Source organism: Cyprinodon tularosa, unplaced genomic scaffold, assembly GCF_016077235.1.
Source record: "Cyprinodon tularosa strain WSP-4 unplaced genomic scaffold, ASM1607723v1 ctg5, whole genome shotgun sequence".
Taxonomy (NCBI): Eukaryota; Metazoa; Chordata; class Actinopteri; order Cyprinodontiformes; family Cyprinodontidae; genus Cyprinodon; species Cyprinodon tularosa.
In genome coordinates, this window is record NW_024039229.1 from 4315001 (window position 1) to 4339476 (window position 24476).

The 24476-nt window shown below is 42.2% G+C and overlaps 1 protein-coding gene across 1 annotated transcript in view; it reads right to left on the bottom strand.

Moving 5' to 3' along the window:
- macf1a (microtubule actin crosslinking factor 1a) overlaps window positions 1–24476 on the bottom strand; it is a 191739-nt gene that overhangs the window by 113843 nt on the left and 53420 nt on the right. Inside the window, exons 32-50 of the mRNA XM_038302834.1 lie at window positions 15701–22816; window positions 15458–15613; window positions 15091–15306; window positions 14854–15012; window positions 12998–13276; window positions 10249–10398; window positions 9914–10147; window positions 9619–9786; window positions 9367–9540; window positions 7638–7805; window positions 6401–6592; window positions 6156–6329; window positions 5953–6076; window positions 5671–5870; window positions 5278–5595; window positions 5031–5197; window positions 1083–1239; window positions 881–992; window positions 735–797 (exon numbers count right to left, since the gene is read on the bottom strand). Coding sequence (XP_038158762.1) covers window positions 735–797; window positions 881–992; window positions 1083–1239; window positions 5031–5197; window positions 5278–5595; window positions 5671–5870; window positions 5953–6076; window positions 6156–6329; window positions 6401–6592; window positions 7638–7805; window positions 9367–9540; window positions 9619–9786; window positions 9914–10147; window positions 10249–10398; window positions 12998–13276; window positions 14854–15012; window positions 15091–15306; window positions 15458–15613; window positions 15701–22816 — 10327 coding nt within the window. The remainder of the gene's footprint in view (window positions 1–734; window positions 798–880; window positions 993–1082; window positions 1240–5030; window positions 5198–5277; window positions 5596–5670; window positions 5871–5952; window positions 6077–6155; window positions 6330–6400; window positions 6593–7637; window positions 7806–9366; window positions 9541–9618; window positions 9787–9913; window positions 10148–10248; window positions 10399–12997; window positions 13277–14853; window positions 15013–15090; window positions 15307–15457; window positions 15614–15700; window positions 22817–24476) is intronic.

The window sequence follows — 24476 nt, forward strand, 5'->3', positions numbered from 1 at the left end:
TGAGTTTAATAAGGAACATTTTCCACTCAAAGTTCCTTAGAATCGTTTCCATGCTTTATGTAAATTTAGCTTATCAGCAAAAAAAAGAAAGCAAACAGAATTTAAATGTCAGACTGTTGATCATCCAAAGCTGCTGAGAGCTTCAGGAATGCTTTCAACGTGGAGTCAAAAGGGAGGACAAGTTTATGAAACATTAAAAGCTTCTGGAAATCTAACATTTTATCAGAAAAGAAAAAAAAGCTTTAATCTCTCAGACTAGTTTTTAAATGTTTTTATTTTCCAGGCACACGTTTCTGTTTGTCTTTAACGACCAGAGCAAATGTTTACTTCTTCACAGAATCCGTAAAAAAAAAAAGGGAACTTCTACGGTTTTAGTTTAATTTAAAACAGATACATAGATTTTGTTTGGTTAGAATTTAAAGTTGTCAGAAAAAGCTGTGAAATGTTGCTTATTAATTTTTTTAACAATCATCATTTGTTGGTCAGCCTGAAAACCAAACAATGGATAAACGTTAATATTATACCATGTGGCAAATACAGGGCAAGGTCTATTTTAATATAAAACCAATGTATTTTATGAGGAATTATTCGATTTTTAAGAAGTCTAGAAAACTGAATTTTATTTTTATTTTCATAAATACTTTTTCCATCCTGGAAAGGAAATCTGTGAATCAATCAAAGTCTGCGGATCTGGGTTTAAGGCTGCGGGGGATCCAGCTGTGGTGGGAGCTCACCTTTACAGGTGTGGATGCCGTTCAGGCTGCTGGGACCAGCAGAGCCGTTGATCTGAGGAACACCTGGAGAAGATCACAGTCAGGTGAGCAGGACCCTCTCAGAGACCAACAGGAGCACGGTTTAAGTTCAGGTTGTCAATGTTTACCGGTTTTGGTCTGAGGAGCCGTCACGTCGATGATGAGAGACTCCAACTCGGAGCCGGTCTTGTTCAGCTCTCCGATTCTGGATCCTTGTGATTCCCATTCATTCAGCAGCTCCTGAAGTCAGACAGGATTTCTCCTCAGTTTTCCACCTCCTCACCCAAACAGTGGTCACACCTGGAATGTTGCGAAACATCCCAGACTCACCTGGAGCTGCTGGACCCTCCTCTGCAGACCCTCGGTGTTCAGGCCGGCCTCCTTGGAGGGCAGCTGGTCCTGAGCGGTCTGAAGCCAGCGGACCAGGGAGCCCGAGAGGCTGCGGAAGTGCTGCAGCTGCTGCTCGCAGGCCTGGATGGCAGCGAACCTGAGAGGAAAAACACAGATAGGAAGAGTTTTAAAAACGAGGGGGAAAAAAATATCTTTGCACACGTTTCATTTATGCAGAAATGCAACATTTTCAGGTTCAGAAACATTGATTATCCTCTAATAAATTACAAACCTAAACTCCCTTCAAACACATTAAAAAGGAACAATAAACTGCTGCCTAAAATGATAAAAAATAAGCCACACTGAGGATTCGGCTGGGAAGCTGGTTAAAGAAAAACAAAACTTCAGATGCAACAAGAATGAGAAAAACATTTCTAACTTAGAGGAAATGACCCCAGCAGCTGAAATAATTGATGTGTCAATGAAGTAAGTAGTGAACTTCAGTACAGCCTATGAAAATGAACCGAGTGGCTAATATGATCAAATGCTATTACTAAAGGTAATATTGAGGGATTCTTTTGAACAGCTTTAAGACGTCTTTTCTGGCTTCAATTAGAATAAAAACTTAATAGGAAGGAAGGAAGGAAGGAAAACTTAATAGTGAAGGAAGGAAGGAAGGAAGGAAGGAAAACTTAATAGGGAAGGAAGGAAGGAAGGAAGGAAAACTTAATAGGGAAGGAAGGAAGGAAGGAAGGAAAACTTAATAGGGAAGGAAGGAAGGAAGGAAAACTTAATAGGGAAGGAAGGAAGGAAGGAAGGAAAACTTAATAGGGAAGGAAGGAAGGAAGGAAGGAAGGAAAACTTAATAGGGAAGGAAGGAAGGAAGGAAGGAAAACTTAATAGGGAAGGAAGGAAGGAAGGAAGGAAAACTTAATAGGGAAGGAAGGAAGGAAGGAAGGAAGGAAAACTTAATAGGGAAGGAAGGAAGGAAGGAAGGAAAACTTAATAGGAAGGAAGGAAGGAAGGAAGGAAAACTTAATAGGAAGGAAGGAAAACTTAATAGGAAGGAAGGAAGGAAGGAAAACTTAATAGGAAGGAAGGAAGGAAGGAAAACTTAATAGGAAGGAAGGAAGGAAGGAAAACTTAATAGGAAGGAAGGAAGGAAGGAAGGAAGGAAGGAAGGAAGGAAGGAAGGAAGGAAGGAAGGAAGGAAGGAAGGAAGGAAGGAAGGAAGGAAGGAAGGAAAACTTAATAGGAAGGAAGGAAGGAAGGAAGGAAGGAAGGAAGGAAGGAAGGAAGGAAGGAAAACTTAGTAGTGAAGGAAGGAAGGAAGGAAGGAAGGAAGGAAGGAAAACTTAATAGTGAAGGAAGGAAGGAAGGAAGGAAGGAAGGAAGGAAGGAAGGAAAACTTAATAGGGAAGGAAGGAAGGAAGGAAGGAAGGAAGGAAGGAAGGAAGGAAGGAAGGAAGGAAGGAAGGAAAACTTAATAGGGAAGGAAGGAAGGAAGGAAGGAAAACTTAATAGGGAAGGAAGGAAGGAAGGAAGGAAGGAAGGAAGGAAGGAAGGAAAACTTAATAGGAAGGAAGGAAGGAAAACTTAATAGGAAGGAAGGAAGGAAAACTTAATAGGAAGGAAGGAAGGAAGGAAGGAAGGAAGGAAGGAAGGAAAACTTAATAGGAAGGAAGGAAGGAAGGAAGGAAAACTTAAAAGTGAAGGAAGGAAGGAAGGAAGGAAGGAAGGAAGGAAGGAAGGAAGGAAGGAAGGAAGGAAGGAAGGAAGGAAGGAAGGAAGGAAGGAAGGAAGGAAGGAAGGAAGGACTCAGATGAGTTGAAATGTTGATTTTTACTAAAGTACAGAATCAAAATACTAAAAACTATACATTAAATGTTATGACATTGTCACAAGCAAAATTAACTGAAAGTGAAAAAAATGCCAAGAAGTTGAAAAACGTTTTATTAAAAAAAAAAAAGGTTTGAGTAAATTTGCTGTTTCTTTCAGTTTTTTTTCCAAAGAAATTTTCTTTTTATTCTAATCTAACATTTTATTTTTTCAAATTTTATAATTGGTTTTTACAGATTTTACATGATAAAAGATATATATTTTTTAATATATATATATTTTTAAATAATTTTTAAATAATTTTTTCAATTCATTTTTAGACTGAGTTTTACTGTTAGACTGTTTTCTGCTGGACTTTAGCAAAAAACCACTTTATTGGTCAATGTGCGCAAAATGCAATTAGCAAAACTTAATCTGAAAAAACAAAAATGACTAGTGAAACATTTCTTGTTACAAGCAAAAAAACCAAAATTCTAAGAAAGATTTTGTAAATATTTTAATCCATCCTTTTCATCCTTGAGTATCTTTAATAATATAAATATTTATATGCAATTTTTTATGATGGTCTTTTCATTGTCGCTCATATAAATAATTTTTTTTCTGTTGGACTAAAAATGTTTTTTTTGTACTTTAAATGTAGTTTTAATCTCTTAAAACTGAAAAAAAAAATCTGATTTTGATTATTGGCGAAGTTAAGTTTATTCTTAGTTGTTTTATTTCTATTTTATAGTTTTGCCAAACTAACAGCAAACAGAACCCAGAAAGGGTTTTTGAGGACATCTTTTTTCCATCTGGCTCAAGAGATTCTTGTCGCATAAGAAAAAATTCAGTGTTTCTCCGTATGAAGCATTGAGGCCCTGAGGCGGCGCTAACACAGCCCTGACCTCTGCCTCTTTGTTGGTAATGTGTGTGAAAGTATGAGCCAGACTCGTCCTGAGTGTTTGTGGACAAAACAGCCCTGAGAAGCCGTCTGGAGCGGAGAGCTATCATTATCGAGCTGCTATTTTCTCTCCTCTGGGATCCGAGGCAGCGAGTTATCCGAGAGGGCCGTTTACAGGATGCACAATGAGCCGTGTTCACGCTGCTTATATTAGCTCTGAGAATCACACAGTGAAGGAAAACTGTGTAACGGCATCCATGCCTCTTGATGACACACAGAAATGTTTCTCCGGTTCTTCTTCAGCCGTCGGCTGCCGACTGAGTTCACATGATGGCCTCCGTACACAGAAATCTAATCCAATACATCTGAAGGAGAATGCTGGTATTTATAAATGCCTCCTTGAGATGCCGTCAAACAGGGTTGGCATGGCAACCGCTGTTTGATGAAGGCTGCAGAGGTAGAGAGCAGATTGTAGAAATGTCGGGCTGATTTTCAGACCCAGTCCTCCAGATTCAGAAGGTTTTTTTTTTTCTTAAAAACATCCAACACCTGCTGTATGCCTTTAAAGAGAAGTTCGCTCATATTCAGAATTCAAACTTCTGAAAGTACTTTAAATATGAAATTATTACATACTGTTCAGTAATAAAGTGTTTTTAATTCAGAGTAATTTTCATGTGAATGTGCTTTACTGGAGGCATCCATGTTTGTCAAAGAACACTACTGCCACCTACTGGTTAGTGACGTCACGGTGCGGTATCGGCTGTTGATCAAGTCCCAGTGCTGTATCTGGTGTTTGTCACAACGCGCTATTATCCAAGTCATCTTGAAAACATTCTTCTTCCAAATGTTGGCTACATATTACGGGTTTTTTCTCTGGCCAGAAGTTCGATGGCAAATCCTCCCTCTTCAAGTTGGCGATCCAACGACCAACCCGTCCGTGGAGGATCAGGAATCAGAAAGGTGGAATAACTCTTTATTTTCACTTTTACCCGATGTATTCCAGCATCCAGCTGCCATGCACGTGGGCATTGTCAGTTTCACTATAGCTCTGGTGAATTTCAATGGTGATGTCCTCTGGAAATCTTCAATAATTGTTGTTGATTGCAGATGTGATCGATTGATAATTTTCTTGCTGAAATGACTTCTCCTTTAAACAGTTTTTAAGATGACAGTTTGATGGCTACCTAGCGCCCCCTTGTGTAATAAGCAAACTTTTTTCCCCTTCTTACCTTTCATTGACGTTTTCTTCCAGCTTGGTGAACTCTTCAGTCACACCTTTGACGTTATCCAGCAGACTCTGAGTATCACTGAGGGTTCTGGATTGGCTGAGCTCGGTGCCGAGGTTGCAGAAGGATTTCAGCTGGCCCGTCTCCTGCTCCAGCTCAGATTTTACTTCCTGGAAGCGTGCAAAGGAGGAAAAGTAAGAACAATGTAAAAGTTTCGATTGTGTGGATGTCGTGCGTGCGCTCTGCTGACCTCGATGGTCTGTCTGTAGTCGCCCATGCTGCGGTCCGGCTGGCCCACCGGGCTCAGGGCCTTCAGTCTGCTCTGGGTAAATGCCTGGAGGTCGGTCCCCAGCCGCTCGTAGCTCTCCAGTCTGGGCAGCAGCCCTTTGAGCTCTGCTTCCCGCTCCGCCTGGATGGTCTGGGCTGCGGTGTATCGCTGGGTGAGTTCGTCCAGGCTGCCGTGGAGGCCCGGTGCTGTAGCCGCATCAGAACTCTGCAGGAGCTTGGAGAGGGAGTCGCGGGTTGCTTCCACGCTGCCCTGCCTGGAGAGCAGCTCCTGCCGAAGTTTCTGGAAAAAGGAAAAAAAAATTCAACAAAGTAGTCAGTAAGAAAAAATTATTAAAGTAGCTTTGATTATCCCTACCTGGTTCTGGGTCAGAGCATCCTGCACAGCCAGCGCTGTGGGTTTCACTGGTCTGGGGTTCAGAACCAGCTTGTCCAGCCAGCTGAGCAGACCCTTCAGGCCCTCCTGGACGCTCACAGACTGAGCCACAGCCGTCTGCAGATGTTCAGCTCGCTCGGAGACGGACGCAGAAAGGCTGCCGAATCTTTTCTCCAACCCGTCTGATGTGGGAGAGCAGCAGAGACATTGCATCAGTAAATCTGAAAGCTGTGAGAAGAGTCACCGTCGGAGAGATGAAGCCACCTGCGGCGCAGAGGATGTCCACGGCTTTCAGAGACGGAGATTCCTCGGTGCTGACCAGATCTCTTCCTGCTCTCTTCACCTTCTCCAGCTGCACCGAGCGCTCGGCCAGCTCGTCCTGCAGCAGCTGCAGACACAGAACATCCAAACATCCATCACCGACCTACAGACGGCTCTTTATTTCTGTGAAGGAGCGCATTCACCACCTGAACTTGTCGCAGCGCGTCCTGGAGGTTCTGCGGGTCGGTGTCACTGCTGGACTTGGTGACGCTTTGGTTTTGTTCATGAGTGCTGAGCCAGGAATGAAGGGAGACCACTTCATCCTGGTACTGCTGGTACCGCTCCAACAGGCCGGACAAGCGGCCGCCCAGCTCTGACGACTGAGCAACAAACATCAAACATCAGAAAACCGACTCAAAGCGAAGGGGAAGATCTCAGCGCTTCTCCTCACCTTGGTGTGGAGGGTGGTGTATCTGTGGTTGGCGTCCTGCAGCTTGTCAGACACCAGCTGTTTGATGCCTTCCAGAGACGGATCAGAACCTTTGGCTTGCTCCAAAGCTCCCTGAACCGAGTCCAGAACCTTCTGACCGGAGATGGAAACAAAGCGAAGGTCGGCCTTGTGGCAGATCACGTCCTCGCTGAGCTGGAAAGGAACGCATTCAGATCAATCGACGTGTTCTTTGTTGAATTCAACAGGAAAACATCTTTATGAGCAGAAGGCCCAGGAATCTCTGTGGGAAAACAAACATTTACATCCGGAGACCTTTTAACCAGAACTTCTAGGCTGGAGCTTCTATGGGAAGCTTAGATGGAAAAGCGTGATAGTCTAGAGATGGTTAATAGATTCTAATTCTTTCTACATGGATGATTAAAGAAGGAAATCCTCCCAGAATGGAGCTCTGTGACGTTAATAACAGCATATTTATCAGCTCCTTTAGTTCCTTTAAAGCAACAGAAACCTTTTCTATTGAAAGAGTTTCAAAGTATTTCTCTCTGAGCAGCTTTAAGTGTGGAAAAAGAAGATTTTGGTTTAGTATTATTATCAGAGATGGGAAGTAATGAAGTACAAATACTTCGTTACTGTACTCAAGTAGATTTTTCTGATATTTCTACTTTCTTTACTAATTATTTTTATGGCGACTTTTTACTTCTACTCCTTACATTTTTACACAAATATCTGTACTTTCTACTCCTTACATTTTTAAAAATTGGCTCGATACTTTAGTTTTGAATCATTTCAATGGAGTTACCGTTATTATTTTTCACGTCATCAATACCAAATTCAATCTAATTGGATGGGAATCTACGTTGCATTTGACGCACCACTACAAGATGAATCGACAGATTCGGCGGTATTCATTGGCGGCAAATCATTGCAGCTTGGTGGCAGTGGCGTTAGCATAGTAGCATGGACGACGAGATGATTGAAAATGAACACAACGGAGATCTAGTCCTATTGGCAGACATCCATTTAAAATGTAGGCAACGGCATGAAAAAAATGGTTTCTACTTTTACTTTTATACTTTAAGTAACAAGCCTGTACTTTGTTACTTTTACTTGAGTAAAGAAGTTTAATCAGTACTTCCACTTTTACCAGAGTATTTTTTAACACAAGTATCTGTACTTTTACTCAGGTACGGAAAGTGAGTACTTTTGCCATCTCTGATTATTATAATCTTTGCTGCACCTTTCTGTGCTCCTCCAGCCTGTCCTTCAGGCCCTGTGCGTCGGTTTCTCCTTCCCCCAGGGAACGCATGTCCTGCTCACTTTGTTCCAGCCAAGTACCCAGGTTCCCGTGCTCCTGCAGGAATTTGGAAAGCTCATCCTTCAGAGCCTCCGACTTCCTCAGACGCTCCTAGAACCAGAAATGTTTGATTAAAATCCATTTAAGTTACAGTCATACATTTTTTCACACCATAACTTTTATTTAAAACTAATATCTATGTTTCTGGTCTTTCAAGTACCTATACTGTATATAGTTTTCAATTGTAAATTTCTTCTCTTAACTTATAAGTTTAAAATACTTTTTAAATTGATGTTTGTGAAGCAAAATTAAGAAAAAATAAGGTGAATGAACTTTAAATAATATATTTTCAAATAAAAACATAGCAATAAATTGTTTATTCACCAATTAACAACTCATTAACTAAGATATTCTATATATTAATCAATATAAAGGTTTGTAATTAATCTAGTTATCTGTAATTGAACAATAAATAAATGTCTTAGAAAGAATAGAATAAACAAACTTAATCCATCTAATATTTATTCTTTTGTTAAAGAAATTGACTTCTAATATATTTCAGATTTTTGCATCTATTTTATGATGTTTTTCTAACTTTTGTCAATCAAACTACGACATTTAAATTTTTAACTAGGATGATTTTGTTACTTTATCATTTTGATTTGGTATTTTTATCTTTTTATCATAAATCATATATTCTGAATACATTTTTTTCCACATAAACAGATATAACAATAACAAATTTAAAAAATAAACTAGGAAATAAACGATAAAAAACAATAACTTGTTAAAAAAACGAACAAAACTAAATGTAAAAAAAACAAAGATAGCGTTTAAAGTTGCTATTTTGGTGTTGTTCTATATATGGATATAATTACGGTGGCCAGGAGGTGCAAACCAACATTATAAAATCTAAAAAATCTGACCAATTTCAAGGCAGCTGAAATATATGGTTCCCCTCCTTTAATTTTTGCAAATAAAGAGTAAATATGACCAAATCTACAGGATTTGTTGTTGATGAAGAGAGGAATAAGTACAGTTAAAGACTTGCAGGTACATTCATTTCTTCCCATGTTATGGAGGGGAGCAGATTATTTCATTCAGCTGAAACATCCATTCTCTCCTCTCCTCCTCCCACATCTTTGGGAAATAAAGAGCAACTGTTTCCAGTTTCTCTAAAATTGATATGTGTGATATGTTATACTAGAACATATCACACAGGACAAAAGTTGGAGAAATACAGATTCTCTTGGCGGTAAAAAAAAAAACAACACAAAACAGCGTAAGAAGACTTCGTTAATGTATTTATTTAACAAATTTGTAAAAAGAGCAACCGGTTAAATTGAATGTTACAATGCTGACATGATTATATGAGCTGTTTTCACCGAGAAATGATCAGGAGCGCCATGAAAATGGTCAGATTCGCCTCTCGGGCTGCAATGCGCGCTTTTTTTTTTTAAGTAAATTTGTTTCCTGAAATGATAATTTGTTTTGGAACTTGTAAAAGTATATATTTTTTTTTTTTATGTAAATTTGTTTTCTGAAATGATCATTTGTTTTGGAACTTTTGGAAGTTTTTTTTAGATTTTGTAATGTTGGTTTGCACCTCCCGGCCACCGTATATAATAGTTAGGATAAAGCTAATTAAAGTAATGGAGAAAGGTGTGATTACCTGGCAGCTCTGCAGCCTGTCATGGTGCTGGGCCTGCAGCTGGTCCAGGGCAGCCCGCAGCCGCTGCTTCTCCTCGGGGGGAACCGTGGAGTCCGGCTGGTCCAGCAGGGAGCGCGTAGCCTGGGTTACCTGGAGCAGCCGTGCTTGCTGAGCCTGGAGCTGCTGGAGCTCCGACTGCGAGGAATGATGAGGCATCATGAGGCATGATGGTTAAAAACATCAAACCTTCAACAGATCCTTACAGATCCTTACCTGCAGCATCTCTGTGTGCGACACCACAGCGCCCTCTGGCTGTGAGAAAGCAGAATCCACCACATCCAGGTTTGCTCCGACCTGATCGGGTTTGTTAAATGATGAGAGAGAGTTCAGCAGGGAGTCTATCTGGCTTTGTGTTTCCTGTAGTTCTTCCACCGCTTTAGCCTGGAGATCAGAGCAGAAATAAATGGATATGAATCAGTCACTGGGTTTGGTGCAGAGATAACGAATGTGAGGAGAAAAAAGTCAAACAAAAATCATCAGCTTGGAAGCGTGGAGGGGGAGGACTCACTCTCTGGGTGTTTTGTTGGACAGTCGTACTGATGGCTGTATCCAGCTCTGACAGGGACGTATTTGCAGAGTCGGTCAGGGCGCCGTACTGCTCTTTCAGTCTCTCCAGCGCCATCTGAAGGTTCTTCTTCTCCTCTGGGCTCAGACTTTCTCCTTTCTCTGCCAGAAACTCCTCCACAGACCGGATGGCCTCAGCAACACCTGCAGCTTTAGACTGCAGGTCCTTCTGCACTTCCTTGAGCAGGAAATATATCATATAACATTATAAATGACATTAACTCAAACTAGTTAATCAGCAAAACATCACTGAGGTTCATGTGTGCGTTCAAACTTCACCTTTAGTTTTTTCTGTCTCTCTTGCAGGTCGCTGACATCACCTGACTCTCTTCCAGCTCTCTGATTGGCCAGCAGGCTTGCAGCTCCGGCCAACCACATGTTGAGACCTTCCAGTTTCTGAGAGCACTCTGCTTTCTGCTGTTGGACCACCTGAGAGAGACGAGGCAGCAGGAAACCAGAGATAGAGAACGTGAGGAACTCTGACATAAATCCAACCTGCAGAGGGCGCCACCAGCATTTAAAAATTTTCACCATATCCTCAACTTTTCTAGCCAAAGAGAACTGGTGTGACGTGCACACTTTGGCCAAGCTTTGAGCAGATTGTGTCCAGAAATCACACACACACACACACACTGACAGAAACAAAACTTCCCATCAAAACATAACATAAAACAGAGAAAATCAAACATGTATTTGTTTATTTGCCGTTTTTCCTCCTCCTCGGCGTTTGGAGCGAGGCAGGAGGAAGAACGGAGAAGCGCTTTAGCCAGACAGACTGCTTTGCATTTTTTTTTGGTAGTTGTTACCGCGGTGACACAAGCGATTTTCTTCTGTGGGGATCTGGAAGAGCAATGCAAACAGGTTAATAAAACACACTTTATAAAGACATGCAGAGGAGCAAAAAAAAAAACCAAAAACACATCAGCATCAAGAGTCTGAGGCGTCAGAGTGAGCAGCTGCAGCAGCAGGTTTTAGTGGAAAGGAAACAGTTGGAGGAACCAGAACTTTGAATATTCACAGCTGTCTCTATGGATTATGGGTATACAGGGTTCCTACAGCATAAGGAAAGTTAAATTCAAGACTTTTTAAGACTTTTTAATGCCACTTGAAATAAAAATTTAAGACCAAATTCACAAGAAAAACAAGAAAAACCTGCTTGCGACAACTTAACCCAAAGGTTTATTTTAACATAAACCACTGCACTAATGTTTCAAATTTTGAAAAGCTTCCCATACAGGAAGAAAGCTAAAAACACACAAATGACAGATATATTTTAACAATTATTTAACTGAATTCACAAACTTTGTTTTAGCAGGGAACAAAACAAATCAGTTTTAAAGCCACAACATAACCAGTGCTAAGTCTTTTTTGCAGCTATTTTTCTTTGTATTGTTTTCTTAGTATGTTTGATTTGGTGATAAGTGGAGGCGTTGCAGAGACAAGGGTGGAACTAAACTGAGAAATACCGGCTGTTTCTCAGTAACTCCATTTTGACGCTTTGTGTTTCGCGCTTCGCATGTGCGACTCCACTGCCTTAATTCCCATCGTTCTGAGCTTGAATCGCTTCTTGCATAAAATCCACTGAGTCTCATGTATGTTCCCTGGTTTTAGCCATGGAGAAAACTCTTGGCTGGAGACAATTTTGGTTACATTTACACTTGCTCATATTTTACAGACAAAAAGTCAATGGTGCATCTCCCAAATGTCCCGGCCACAAAAACGCTTTGTTGGTTCCGCTATCGGGACGGAACCAATAATGAAGAGCCATTTTTTTTTTTTATAAAAAAAAAAAAAAAGGTCCATTTTAAAGTTTTATTTAGATTACAAAAATAAATCGTAATAAAAATAATCCTATTGATGATGTTTTAAAAATTAAGACCTACGAAAGACTGATTTAAGACATTTTAATACCAATTAAGGCCTTAGATTTATTTTGAAGAATTCAATGCCTTTTAAGACTTTTTAAGGACCCGCGGGAACCCTGGTATAAGAGAGGGAGGGTGACATGCGGGAAAAAAACCACTGGCCGGATTTAAACCCGAGTCGCCCACGTCGAGGACTAAGGCCTCCCCTCATGGGTCGTGTGTGCTAACCGCTGTACCACCAAAGCTCGCCCTGTCTCTATGGATTTTAAAGTCGATTTTTGGACTTTGACTAGACCACTGCATAATCCTGTGACTGGAGAATACTTGACATAAGGGGGGGTTCATGACTCAGTAACTATAAGGTGAAAAGGAAGCCCATATCATGAGTGGTCTTCCACTGTGCATGGCAGCTATTGAGGCTGCAAAGTTTTGTTCAGTTGCCTCTGATATTGGATTGTTATTATTTTTATTATTATTATTCTCCTCTTTGGTCTCATCTGTCCAAAGAAAGCTGTTCTAGAATTCTTTTCCTTCATTCAGATGCAGCTTTGCTAAGACCTGCTGCCATATTGTTTTAGTTTCAGTTCAGTCCATTTTTACCTTTTCAACTCCAAACCAAAGAGTCTTAGCTGAATCTCTTTGCTTTTTGGTAATTTCCTTTAGCAGAGCTTCACACTCTGACATCGAGGTAAAACTGTTCGATCATTTCTGGAAAGATCCTAAAATTTTTCACCATCTTTCCTGAAACTGCTGGTTTAGAAATCACTTTATAACCTAAGACTGAAAGGCATCGACAGATATCTTTTCAAGTCTTTGCAGAAGGCAGCACCTTTCCTGCTCGACATCGACATTGAAACTACCAAAGAACTTCAGATTTTTCCGGAGGTAGCAACTCTTGCATATCATCAGTTGAGAGCAGTGATCTAAGAGTAAACGGCTGCTGCTTTAAGGAAACAAACGTTTCTATGATTTTCTAATCAGCGGTCTTATTCTGCGCTCTCATGGACTCCACTTAACATAACTCCAAAGAAAAGAAGACAAGCTTAGATTGTATCTGTGTTCACACTATGGTGGATGTTAGTGGGTTAAATCTAAAGTATGAAAGCATTATGTGAATCAAACTCAGGCAAAAGCAAAAACAACCCCATCATTTCCTTCCAAACCTCTCTCTCCTTTGCACTTTTCCTCTCTCTGTCCTTCTCCTCCTCCTCCCTGCGCCGCCTCTCCTCCTCCCTGCTCCGCTGAGCGGACAGAGCGTCGGCCCGGGCCTGAGCTCGGCCCGATGCTCGGTGGAAGGCCGTCTGCAGCTGCTGAAGCTGCCCCAGAAGCTGCCTGCTCTGCTCGGGGGCCAGGTCCTGAGCGCGCTCACAGATGAACAGCTGGATGTCTGAGACCAGGCTGTTGACTTCGCTGGAGCAAGTCGACAGTGAAGACTGGAGCTCCTTCAGGGAACCACGAGCAAAAGGAAAATTAGAAAAGTTCAGGACTCGTTAACTTGCTGCTCCTTTAAACCAAAAAGAAAATAACGTTTAACATGTTTAATCCAAGTAAAGGACAAATCAGGAGGGCTGGAAATGTTTTCATTTTGGAAAGGTGTAAAAAATATCTTGATTAGGGCGGAACAATATAATCACTAGTCAAAGAGTCAGAGCAGCAGAACCAGCAGATCTTCCTCCATCTACTTGCTTTCTTTCTATAATGCCTACTGCTGCCATCTTTCCTCTAAGGTCTGTTTTCAGAACCACGTTTTTTTAATCCAGAACTCTGTGTCTGCTGCCTCTCTGTCCTATGTTGGTTCTATCAGTGGTTGGTACGGTTCAGCATAACCAGCCTGCAGCCCAGATGCACTAAACGTCATAATAATTAGAATAATTTGACTTTAATGAGCTCACATTGGAGAAATTTACCTCAGCATTTAACCCATTCTGTTAGGGAGCAGTGGGCTTCCATTGTGGGAGCAATCGGGTATATATATATATATATATATATATATATATATATATATATATATATATATATATATATATATATATATATATATATATATATATATATATATGTATATAATTTGTCTACACCATCAACACCAAGTCAAATCCTTGTAAGTGCAAACCTACTTGGCAATAAACTTTATTCTGAACCACTGCAGCTTTGGACGTTCTGTGAACCACCATACTTCCTTTATCAGACTTGCATATCTTCAGGTTTTCCCTAAATGCCTCATAATGGTGCAGAGATAATCCCATGGTCTAAATGTTATGCCCTTTTAGAGTATCTGGGTTGAAAAATAGTATCTTTTTTCTATAATAGGTGAAAAATTAAAGACTATACGTCCTAAAGATTAGATGCATAAACTCTTCAAAATTCTAGTATATTTGTAGCCTGGGTGCCATTCCGAACTTAGTCCCGCCCACAAAGTTTGAGGTCGGGGAAATTCGGTCTGGCTCTGCTCCATAGTAGCGCGAGTATTATCGCCCACTGTCAGGCGATCCAATCAAATTGTCAGGGCGGGCTTTATACGATGATGGACAGATGACAAACAGTAACGTAATCAACCACGTCACCAATGCGCGCTTGGGTAACAACAATAATGGCTGCCGCTGGAGAGTTTAGGTGAGTAGATTCTGCTATTAGGTCTGTTCTAGAAGATATCGACAGCAAATTAATTTTAAAAGAGGAACAGAGAAACGCGATCAAGTCTCATCTTCTTATTCTAGGCGTGCAACTGCACGCTTTGATTTTTGTGGACAACAACTATGCGTGGCTTAACATACGTCACGCACTCCGTTGCTCTTATTGGTTGTAGGTCTATCCAATTGAGTGCAGAGGCATTTTTTTTTCCTGGTTCGTTCGAAACACGCCCCATAATCACAGCTCTATGGAGCAGTATCAGACTCATATTCTGACTAGAATTGAGTCGGACTACGTCAGGCTAGTATATTTGTGTCAGTTAGAGAATTTTAGATTTCGGCTCAGAACAGAAACATATTCTTATATTAAAGGTTTGTAATGAGATCACCTTGCAGAGCTTCAGCTGCTGTGTGAGCTCAGCCTGGCCGTCCTCTCCCTCCGTTATCTCCGTTGCTCCTCCGTCCAACTGAGCCTCTGTCTCATTCAACCAAGACAACAGCCTGTCCACATGCTGTCCCAGAGATTTCTGCTCTGCTGTTACTGCATCCTGAAAGATTTGAAACCCGACTGCTCAGCATCCCAGCATCTGCTGAGGCTTTCATGGGGACGTCTCTGACTCTCCTACCTTGCATGAGTCCCTGTGGTGTCGCAGGCTTAGCAGGATGCTCTCTGAGAGCGTCCGGGCAGCCTCGTATCCGCGAGATAAGCTCCGCCCATCTTTTTCCAAGGCCAGTAGGAGCTGTGGAGGAACGTCGGAAGGTCTGGGTCTCAACAGTCGCTCTGCAGCTTCAACTTCTTTGCTTATTTCAGGCTCTAAGCCGGAGAGTTCAAGGTCCATCATCTGCGTGAAGATTAGAGAAGGAAAACAAACGTTTGATTGATTCTGGTTCGCTCTAATTCCTGTAAGGTTTGTCTAAATATGGGAACCCAGTAAAATACTAAAGCAGAGCATAAAGGTCCGGTTGTTGGGGATGTTAAGCTGGAAACGTTACCTCAGTCCGGCTGATGATGTCGTCTAAGGTGACGAGGCTGCGACCCGCAGACTGCTGCTGCTGCTGTTTCAGGCGGACTTCAATGTGTCGGACCGCGGAAAGCAGGGCTACGATTCGCTGATCGTGTTCAAGGCATTCCTGGCGCAAAGACGACGACTGCAGGAAGATAAAACATTCCTATTTTTACATCTAAACACTAATGTGTATTTTTCCTGCAATTTATTGCACAAATTTTTGCCTTACCCTACTTCCTGTGGATGTTGCTCCCTCTTTGTTCAAAGTGGCGTCTTGGTTCTCCTCGACCTTTTCTTGTTCTAAGCTCTCAGCGTTTGGATCAGCTTCCATTACTTTGGGTGATTCCGATTCAGCTGAAGCATCTTTACATGAAACTATTGTTTCTGGAGAATCCAGATTTTGCTGTGGGCTTGTAAGAGATTCAGGAACATCAAAGCTTTCAGCTTCAAGTGGGCGCTGTTTTTTCTTTCTTTTACTTTTTACAGATTGTGAATCAGGAGCAACAGACTGACCTAAGGGTTTTCTGTCGTCTTTATTGACACCTTCAAGAGATAAATCTGTTGATTCATTCAGGTCTGCAGCTTGTTTTAGCTGACTTTTCTGAATACCTTTAGGCACCTGGAGGTCCTCCTTGCCGGCTTTGCCATAATCTGTAGGCCTTGCAGGGTCAATGAAGGGCTCATCATCAGCATCAGCGCTGCCTTCTGATGGTTGTTTTGATGAACATTTTAAGAAAAGTTTTGAATCCTTAAGGTCAGAATCCATTTTTCCATCTGGGGTCAACTTCTTGATATCAGGCTGATCTTCAGTTGGTTTTAGACTCTTAGGCTTCATGGTAGCTGCACCATCTGACTGATCATCAGTATCAGTTTTAACATTCAGGTCTTTGGCCATAACTGTGCCGTCAGACTCTGCCCCTGTACCTGATTTTGCTGCATTCTTTGTGTCTTTCAGCTCCACTGTTTCCTTCTCCCTATCAGGCTGATCTTCAGTTGGTTTTAGACTCTTAGGCTTCTTGGTAGCTGCACCACATGACTGATCATCAGTACTGCCTTTAATTTTTAATCCTTCGACACAAACTGTGCCATTGGATTCAGCCTCTGCAGCAGAATTTGTCGTATTTTTTTGTTCCATACAATCTGTGGGTACCCTCTTCCCATCAGGCTGAGCTTTAGTTGGTTTTAGACTCTTGGGCTTCTTGGCAGTGGCACCAACTGACCGGTCAGTATCAGCGCTCGACTTCAGGTCTTCAGACAAAACTCTGCTTTCTGAACGTTGATTAGAAGCAGATTTTGAGGTAATCTTTGGATCTTTTGGGCCAGAATCAGATTCCCCAACTGCAGTTAGTCCTTCTTTCTCAGTTTTTGGTTTTAGACTCTTGGGCTTCTTGACATTGCCATCGGCCGAGCGGCCTTCAGTATCGAGGCAAATTCTCGGGTCTTTAGCCAAATTTGCGCTGTCTAACTTTGGATCTGCAGCTGATTTGGTTGCATCTTTCAGATCCATGGATACCTTCTCCATCACGGGCTCATCTCCAGTTGACGTTAGACTTCGGAGCTTCTTGCTCCTCTTGCTTCTTTTATTTCTAGAGCCTGCAGGGAGAGCCCCAGCATCTTTCTGGTCAGTGTTCTTTTCACCTAAAGATGTTTCTGTGGGTTTACCTCCCAGGTTTTCTTGAGATGAAAGAATAACTGTAGGACATTTCTCCAGCTCCACTGTGTCCTTTTCAGTAGTTCCTTGGTTGTCACAGTCTTTCGGTAAACCAGAGTTTCTCTTGGTTTCTGTACTCTTATCACCTTCAGTCATACCCTTACTTTGCTTCTTCCTCACCTCCTTCTGCCTCAGTGCCTCCAGCTCTCGAGCTGCCTGCTTTTCACTCACTCCTTTTTCAAACACCTTCTTCAAAATGCTTTCTTTTGCTTTCAGTATCAAGGCTGCTTTTTCGTCATCTTTAAGAGCTGATTTTTGACATGATTCCTTTTCCTCGCTCTCATTCATGCCCTGATTGTTCTCATGTGCTTGTGCCAGTAAAGTCTTCATAGATTCCCTTTCAATGTCTTCCTCCTCATAAACCTTTTGTTGGGTCTTCTGCGAGGCCATGTTTGCTGCATCTTTCTTCATCTCCACACCTCGTCCAAGAAATATCTCTTCCTGCTCCTGTTCGACCAAAACACAGACAGTCTCAGCTTTCCCACCAGTCCTTTCCATGCCTTCTCCAAAGTGAGGTTGGGCAGATTCTGAAAGGCCATTAGTGTTGGATTTTGGTATCTTCTCAACAAATGTGTCAACCGGAAATACATGTGGCCCTTCTGGACTCTCTTGATCAGTCTCAGTTGGTTTTTCGTCTTTTTGCGCATTTAGAAACCTGGTCGATATCCCTCCATCTTCCTGTTTTATGGTTTCAGCAGGCCTAATTAGAGCTGTACTGGCTTTATCTTTCTCCATCTGAATATTTTGTTCAAAAGAACCAACCCTCTGCTCCTGTTTACCCAAACCTTTCTTGGTCTTAACTGTCCCTTCAATCCTTTCTGTTCTCTCTTCAGAGTGTGGGTCATTATGAGATGGAGGATCATAAGAGCTGACCGCCCGTAGGTTTTTCTTAAATGTTTTTTCTTCTCCGTCTACAGGAGAAACCTGCTGCATCTCTGATATGTCTACACCAGTCTGAACAGTTTGAGATGGGTGAGTCATGTTTAGTTCTTCTGACTGTTTTTCAGTTAAAACCCTCTTGGGTTGCCCTTTCTTATCCCCCTCCCTCATGGCATCATTCATCGCATCAACTAACATAATTTCAGTTGCACCTTTCTCCAATTGAGAGCTTGGTGGAGTAGAAACAACGTCCCGCTGCATGCCAACCAAGGGTCTTTCAGTCTCATCCTTCCTAGTTTCAGTTGTGGCTGAAGGATCATAAGAAACTGATTCCTGATGATTTTGTTTTAATCTGCTTTCTTCTGTGTCCACCTGTGTTATTTCTGGGTGGTTTTCATCTGTCTGAGATGGGAGCTTTATAACCGGTTCATTAATTCGCTTTGCGCTCATAGTTTTCTTTGTGGATTCTTTGTGCTCTTCCTCCTTTGTTTTCACATCTCCCGTGTTCCCAACATTTTCTGGAATCTTATATGACATCTTTTCAGCTGTATCGGTCTCCACCTGAGAGCTTGGTTGATGAGAAACAACCTCTTGTTTATTTTCAGCTAAAACCTTTTCAGTCTTTGGTTTCTCAGCAAACTTTTCTTGTGTGTCTTCAGCTGAAGGATCTTTGGGGGATTGATAAAGGACTGATTTAGTTAGAGTTTCCTCTAATGTGATCTGAGCACCCCGTGGGATTCCTGGACTGGTTTGATCAGTTTCATCTCTGGGTTCAATCTCTTGAAGATGAGTTTCATTTTCGTCATCTTTTCCCTTTACCTTCTTTTTACTCTTCCTCTTCTTTTTGCTTTTGTTGACCGACTCTTTACTAGTGGAAGACAATACCTGAGCTGAGTGCTCCACATCTGTGCTGGTTTTGGTCTTAGAACGGTCTTCTTTAACATCCTCATTCACCACTGGTAATGCAGGAGGACCTTTGTCCTCCCTGTCGACTGTAATTTCAGATAATTTCCCATCTTCAGAAACAGAATGGACCAGGACTGTGTTCTCCATTGCTCCAAAGTCTGCATCCTGATCTTTCTCTGGCTGTTTCCCGTCTTCATTTTGGACCTCTATCTTTGAGTCCTTTTGATTATAATCAATAAGCATCTGGGTGGATTCTCTAACAGAGTCAGTGATTATGTTTTCTCTTTCTTTGTAATCGTCTTGCACCGTGTCACTGGTTTCCTGTTGGAGAAGATTATCCAGTTCACTGTTGTCTTTTTGTGGCATTATCTCATCAATGGCTAGCCGGATTCTTTTCTCAACATTAGATGCAAACTTGGATAACATATCCATGGATTGATCAGGCTGTGTGAAAGACTTTACCTCCACTGATTCTTTTTCTGTTGCTACCTCAACACTTGACTGATCTAAAATGTCACTTCTCGGTGTTTTGCCATGATCCTGCTTGCCTTCTAATCGTTTTACAGAGCATGGAGCTATTGAGGATGCCCTAGCCTCCATAGCAGAAAGGTTTTCTGAAGTCTTTTTGCTTAACCCTGTAGCTATGATGGGTTTATTAGTCAAACTTTCCTGTACTTTCTCCTGGATCTCTGAGGCCAGGTCTCTAGTTACCAGCTGGAGAGCAATGGCATCACTAAGATTTGAGACACGCTGTCCAGTCGCTGGATCAACTAAGCCTCCTTTGACAAACTGATTGATGGCTATCTCTTTGACCATATTACCAACTACTAAACCTCTGGCAGAAGCTTCAGGCAGAGTAAGCCGTTCTCCGGTCCTGATATCAATGATCCCACCGGTGTCTGCCTGGCTCTGGAGCAGCCTCACAGCTGGAACTGGGTCAACCCGCTTTAAAGCAACTGCCTCAGGAAGGGTCAGGATTTCCAAGGTTTCTTTATCCTGAACACCTTGGAATGGCCTCACTTCCAAGAAGCGTTTCCCCGTCTCAATATCTATCTTGCCCTGATACACAAGCTCTGAATAAGGCACAATCTGTGCAGCTTTTGGGTCAATGGTTCCTTGTGTTAGAGTGGGGGAAGCCATGACTTCGGTGGCTATGGATTCATCAAGAAGTCCCCTGGACACAGCCTCTGTCAGGGTCAGTGTAGCACCATTTTCAGGGTCTAAAACAGCTCCAGTTGTTGCCTGGAAAGCAATTGCCCCTGGGTTACTTGAAGGACTGACTTTTCCTCGATAGATCCATTCTAGTTCCTCAAGCCCAGGAGCTATGGACCGATCCACTAGTCCTCTATCTACAGCATCAGAAACGGAGAGTCTCATTCCTGAAGCATGGTGGATTATTCCACCTTCAGCCACCTGTCTTGCAAGCACCTGATACGCCTCATCAGATGAAATCAGCCCTTTCTTAATTGCTTGTTCTAAGGGAACCACAGACTTGGACTCTGGATCAACAACACCCTCCATCTGTAGCTGTAAACTGGCTTTTCTGAGGCTTGTAGCCGAGTCTGTATTCTTTCCTTTGAATGCTTTTTCAAGTGCAATCAGCTCCTCCCTTTGCCCTTCTTCGATCAGACCCATGTTTGCTGCTAAAGTCACAGAGACTTTCTTATCCCTGCACAAGTCAACAATCCCTCCAGATACAACCTGAGCTTCCAAAAGTCGAGCGGCGGTGTTGGGATCAATAAGCCCAGCCTGAGCTGCATCCCTAACCCCACGAATCTGACCTTTCTCTACATCTACAACACCTGCAAGGGTTTTATCTGACTTCAGGACACTCCACATGAGATCCTCATCTAATAAACCCTCCTGCATGACTTCCTCCAAGCTCAGTGACTCCCCGCTGGTGGCATCCAAGAATCCCCCAAACAGGCCAGCCTGAGCCATCAGTTTAACTGCTGTATGGCCAGGAAGGACGCCCTGAGCTACAGCTTCATCTGGCAGCAGCTTCTCTCCTTCCTCTGTCATTAAACCTCCCTGTTTGAGCTGAAGGACTAATCTCTCCAACTCAGTATCGTCCTGGGACTCCTCCATCAATTGTTCGCCATCAACTACCATCTCCGAGTGCTTGTCGTCACGGTCTGCATCAAGTACATGCTGTTGCATCTTTGCTGAATTTGCTGGTGAAACTTCTGTAACTTTGATTTCTTGAACCTCTGACAGATTAAAGTCTTTATTTTCCTTAAGCGTTGGTATATTTTCTTGCACTCTCTGACTGTTAACATCTTCCACTGATGGAACTTGGGAAACAGTTTCAACTACAACCTTGTCTTGGTGCTTTGTTGCTTCCTTTTCATCATCCTCTCCTTCTCTGGGTGTCATTGAAGGCATCTTACTTTCTAAACTGGAAATTTCTTTATTTTCTTGAACTGATTCTACTGCAGTGAAACCAGTTGTTTTAGCCAACTGAAGGAGATCGTTGTCGAGCAGCACCAACCGCTTTCCAAAATGTGCATCTACATAACTGTGAGTCATGAGGTGAAAGAGGAGCTTGTGTTGGGCTTGGTCTTTATGATCAACTCTATCAGTTAGTGAAGATTCCCATGTGAAGGATGATAGAGGAGATGATAGAGGTGGTGGAGAGGAGCTAGTGGAGCCCCAGCTTAGTCTGTTTAGTGATGGGGTACCAGATGGATTCATGTTGTAGAGAACGTCTGGTATATGAATATCTCTGAGACATCTAACAACATCTGGTTCGAGGTCTTTTTCTGCAGCCTGATTAAGGGGCAACACCTGAAGGGTTTCTGGGTTGTACAGCCCTCCAATAACATGTCTTTGTCTTAAGGCGTTTCTTGGTAAATCTCCTGAAATCACCCCTTGTTCCAAAGCTTCAGTAATTGGCATGATTTCTCCTGATTCAGGCCAAAGGAGTCCTGTAAAAGTCCAAAGAGACTCAAGAACCAACAGGGCTAAACGAGGGGAAAGAAGATCCCTGCGGATGCTTTCCTCTAAATCTACACGTTCTCCACCGAGCGGGTCGATAATTCCCCCGTTCTGCAGTTGTCGTGCTAACATAGTGCAAGCTAAATCCTGGTCCATAAGCCCATGGCGCACAGCCTCCCCAATCGTCAGCCGGTGACCTGAACGTGGGTCAGTAATACCACCAGCAAAGAGCTGAGCCTCGAGGAGTCTTACGGTAACGGCACGGTCAATCAGTCCTTCTTGAACAGCACGAAAGATGCCAACTTTTCTTCCTGATCGGAGGCAAACAGTTCCTCCGGGCTGCTGTTTGACAGGAAAGAGAAGGACACCCTCGTCAGGAATACAACGCAGCCTCAGCTCCTCAAGGTTTACTTTTTCAGCCGTGTTTGGATCGAGCAGCTCTCTGTGCTGAAGCCTAGACTGAAGTTTGTTGAAGATCCTGGGTGACAAAGCTCTCAAATCCTCTGCTTGCTCGAAACTCATAACCTTCCCACACGAATCTCTGAGTCCACCGCTGTTGATCTGGAGTTCGAGAATACGAAGTCCAACATCTTCTCTTATCAATCCAGACTCCATGGCCGCAGCTACAGGTAGACGTTTTTGATCACCCACAGGCTTGCTTATCAACATTAAGGCACTCTCAAGTTCAGCTAATGATTGACATGTGTTAGCATCAACAAGGCCTTCATTTAGACCCTCATTCAAAGAATAAATCTCAGATGAGTTTGGTTTGAAGAGTCCACCAAGCACCAGCTGGGCCTCCAGCAGAACACAGCAGGTGTCCTGGTCAACGAGGCCACGTTGGGCCGCCTGAAACACCGAGAAGGTTTCCACTGTTCCCAGGTCGATCACTCCAGCGATGGCGGCTTGGTTCTGAGAAAGAAAAAGGAAATAAAAGCTTAGGTTAAACATATTTCAAGAAAAGCATGTTGTAGACCTAAAGGTTACTACTTCTAATCGGTATTATGTTATGATATAGAGATAATACATTGTAGGTGAATAATGGAACAAAACCCGCCACCATTTCCAACAAACCTGTTTTTCTACCCAGTTTAAAATCCCAAGTATATATAAAGTTAAGTAGAAACCTTAATCTAAAATTAGCACTAAGCATGCAAGAACCAAGAACTGCAGAAAAAGCTCTAGAGACAGTTTAAGCAAGTTTACATAAACCATTCATGGGTATCAATTCTTAAACCTAACAATTTATATAAACTGTGTTTTTGATGCAAGCTAAATGTTATGGTTGTTTTATTAATTCAAAACCAACCAGAATGTTTAATGTATTGAGACCATTGCTGTTATTCATCTTTTTCAAAGTTTTAATCATCTGGCTGATGATTTGTAGCCTCGTGAGACCATCTCGCGAGCTTTCAAGGTTTACTCGCAGATCAGTCTGGAGACTCTCCGTTGAAGAAAATTTGGAGCCGTTCACCAAACGAACGTCCAATCAGCGTTGGCTTTGAGGCGGGTTGAGGTGTGACCCAACGAGAAGCGCGACAGTTCAGTCTAAAGAACATGGCGGCTTCAGCCGATTAAACCAGCGCTAGCATGGCTATCGAGCAAGTTTTATCGGAATTACAGAGTATTACTTCACTGAAAGAAGAGCAAAACACTGCTCTGGAGGCTTTTCTCAAAGGAAAAGATGTTTTTGCTCTTCTCCCGACTGGTTTCGGCAAGAGTTTGATCTATCAATTGGCTCCTCTTCGTCGTTGCTCTGTTAGTACGTCATATGCTTCGTTGATCTGATTGGTTTATTTGGCACGTCTATCACCAACATAGGCCAATCAGCTAACCAGTATTTTCGCCCCTTCCAAAAATTACTTTTACGGAAGGTTTCCAGATGGATATGCGGAGCAAATCCATCTTGCGGAGTCAGGTTAGATGATTTGTATTCCAGTTTAAGCATTCAAGAACCAAAGCATGATGCTGCCACTGCCATGCTTTCCATATAGGAATAGACTCCGTATCTAATTATCATCAAATAGGTCAGTCTTAGTCTCTTCCAACGATTAAGACATTTCTCCGGTAGAAATTTGGCTTCTTTTCTGGTTTGCACCGTCAACAAATGGGATAATGAACCTGGCTTCACTTTCAACAGACTTTTTTCATAATGATAGACTTTAATCCAGTAGTTCTGTTTACAATCCTTGACCTGTGGCTGATGATTTGGTTTTAAACAGGCTAATTAATCCAAAACAATTAGATAAATCAAGACTGGATTAAGCTTCTGAAAGACAAAGATCTCTGACTTTGTTGAAATTATGTTACCTTTGATTAAAAAAGGGATTCCAACTGAGAAACCAGGCAGTTTAAATGAAACCCACAGAAAGCAATACAGGCTAAACTATGACATAAGCTTGTTGATAGCTACATAAGAGTGTGGGTGTGTGCATTTTTTTTTTGGTTTATGTATAACATTAACCAATCTGGCTAATAAAAAATTACTAAATACTTCCAAATTGTGCAAAAACTTCATGTTGTTTAATTATTTCTGACAGGAAAAGGGCAAATTCAGGTTTTAACTAACAAA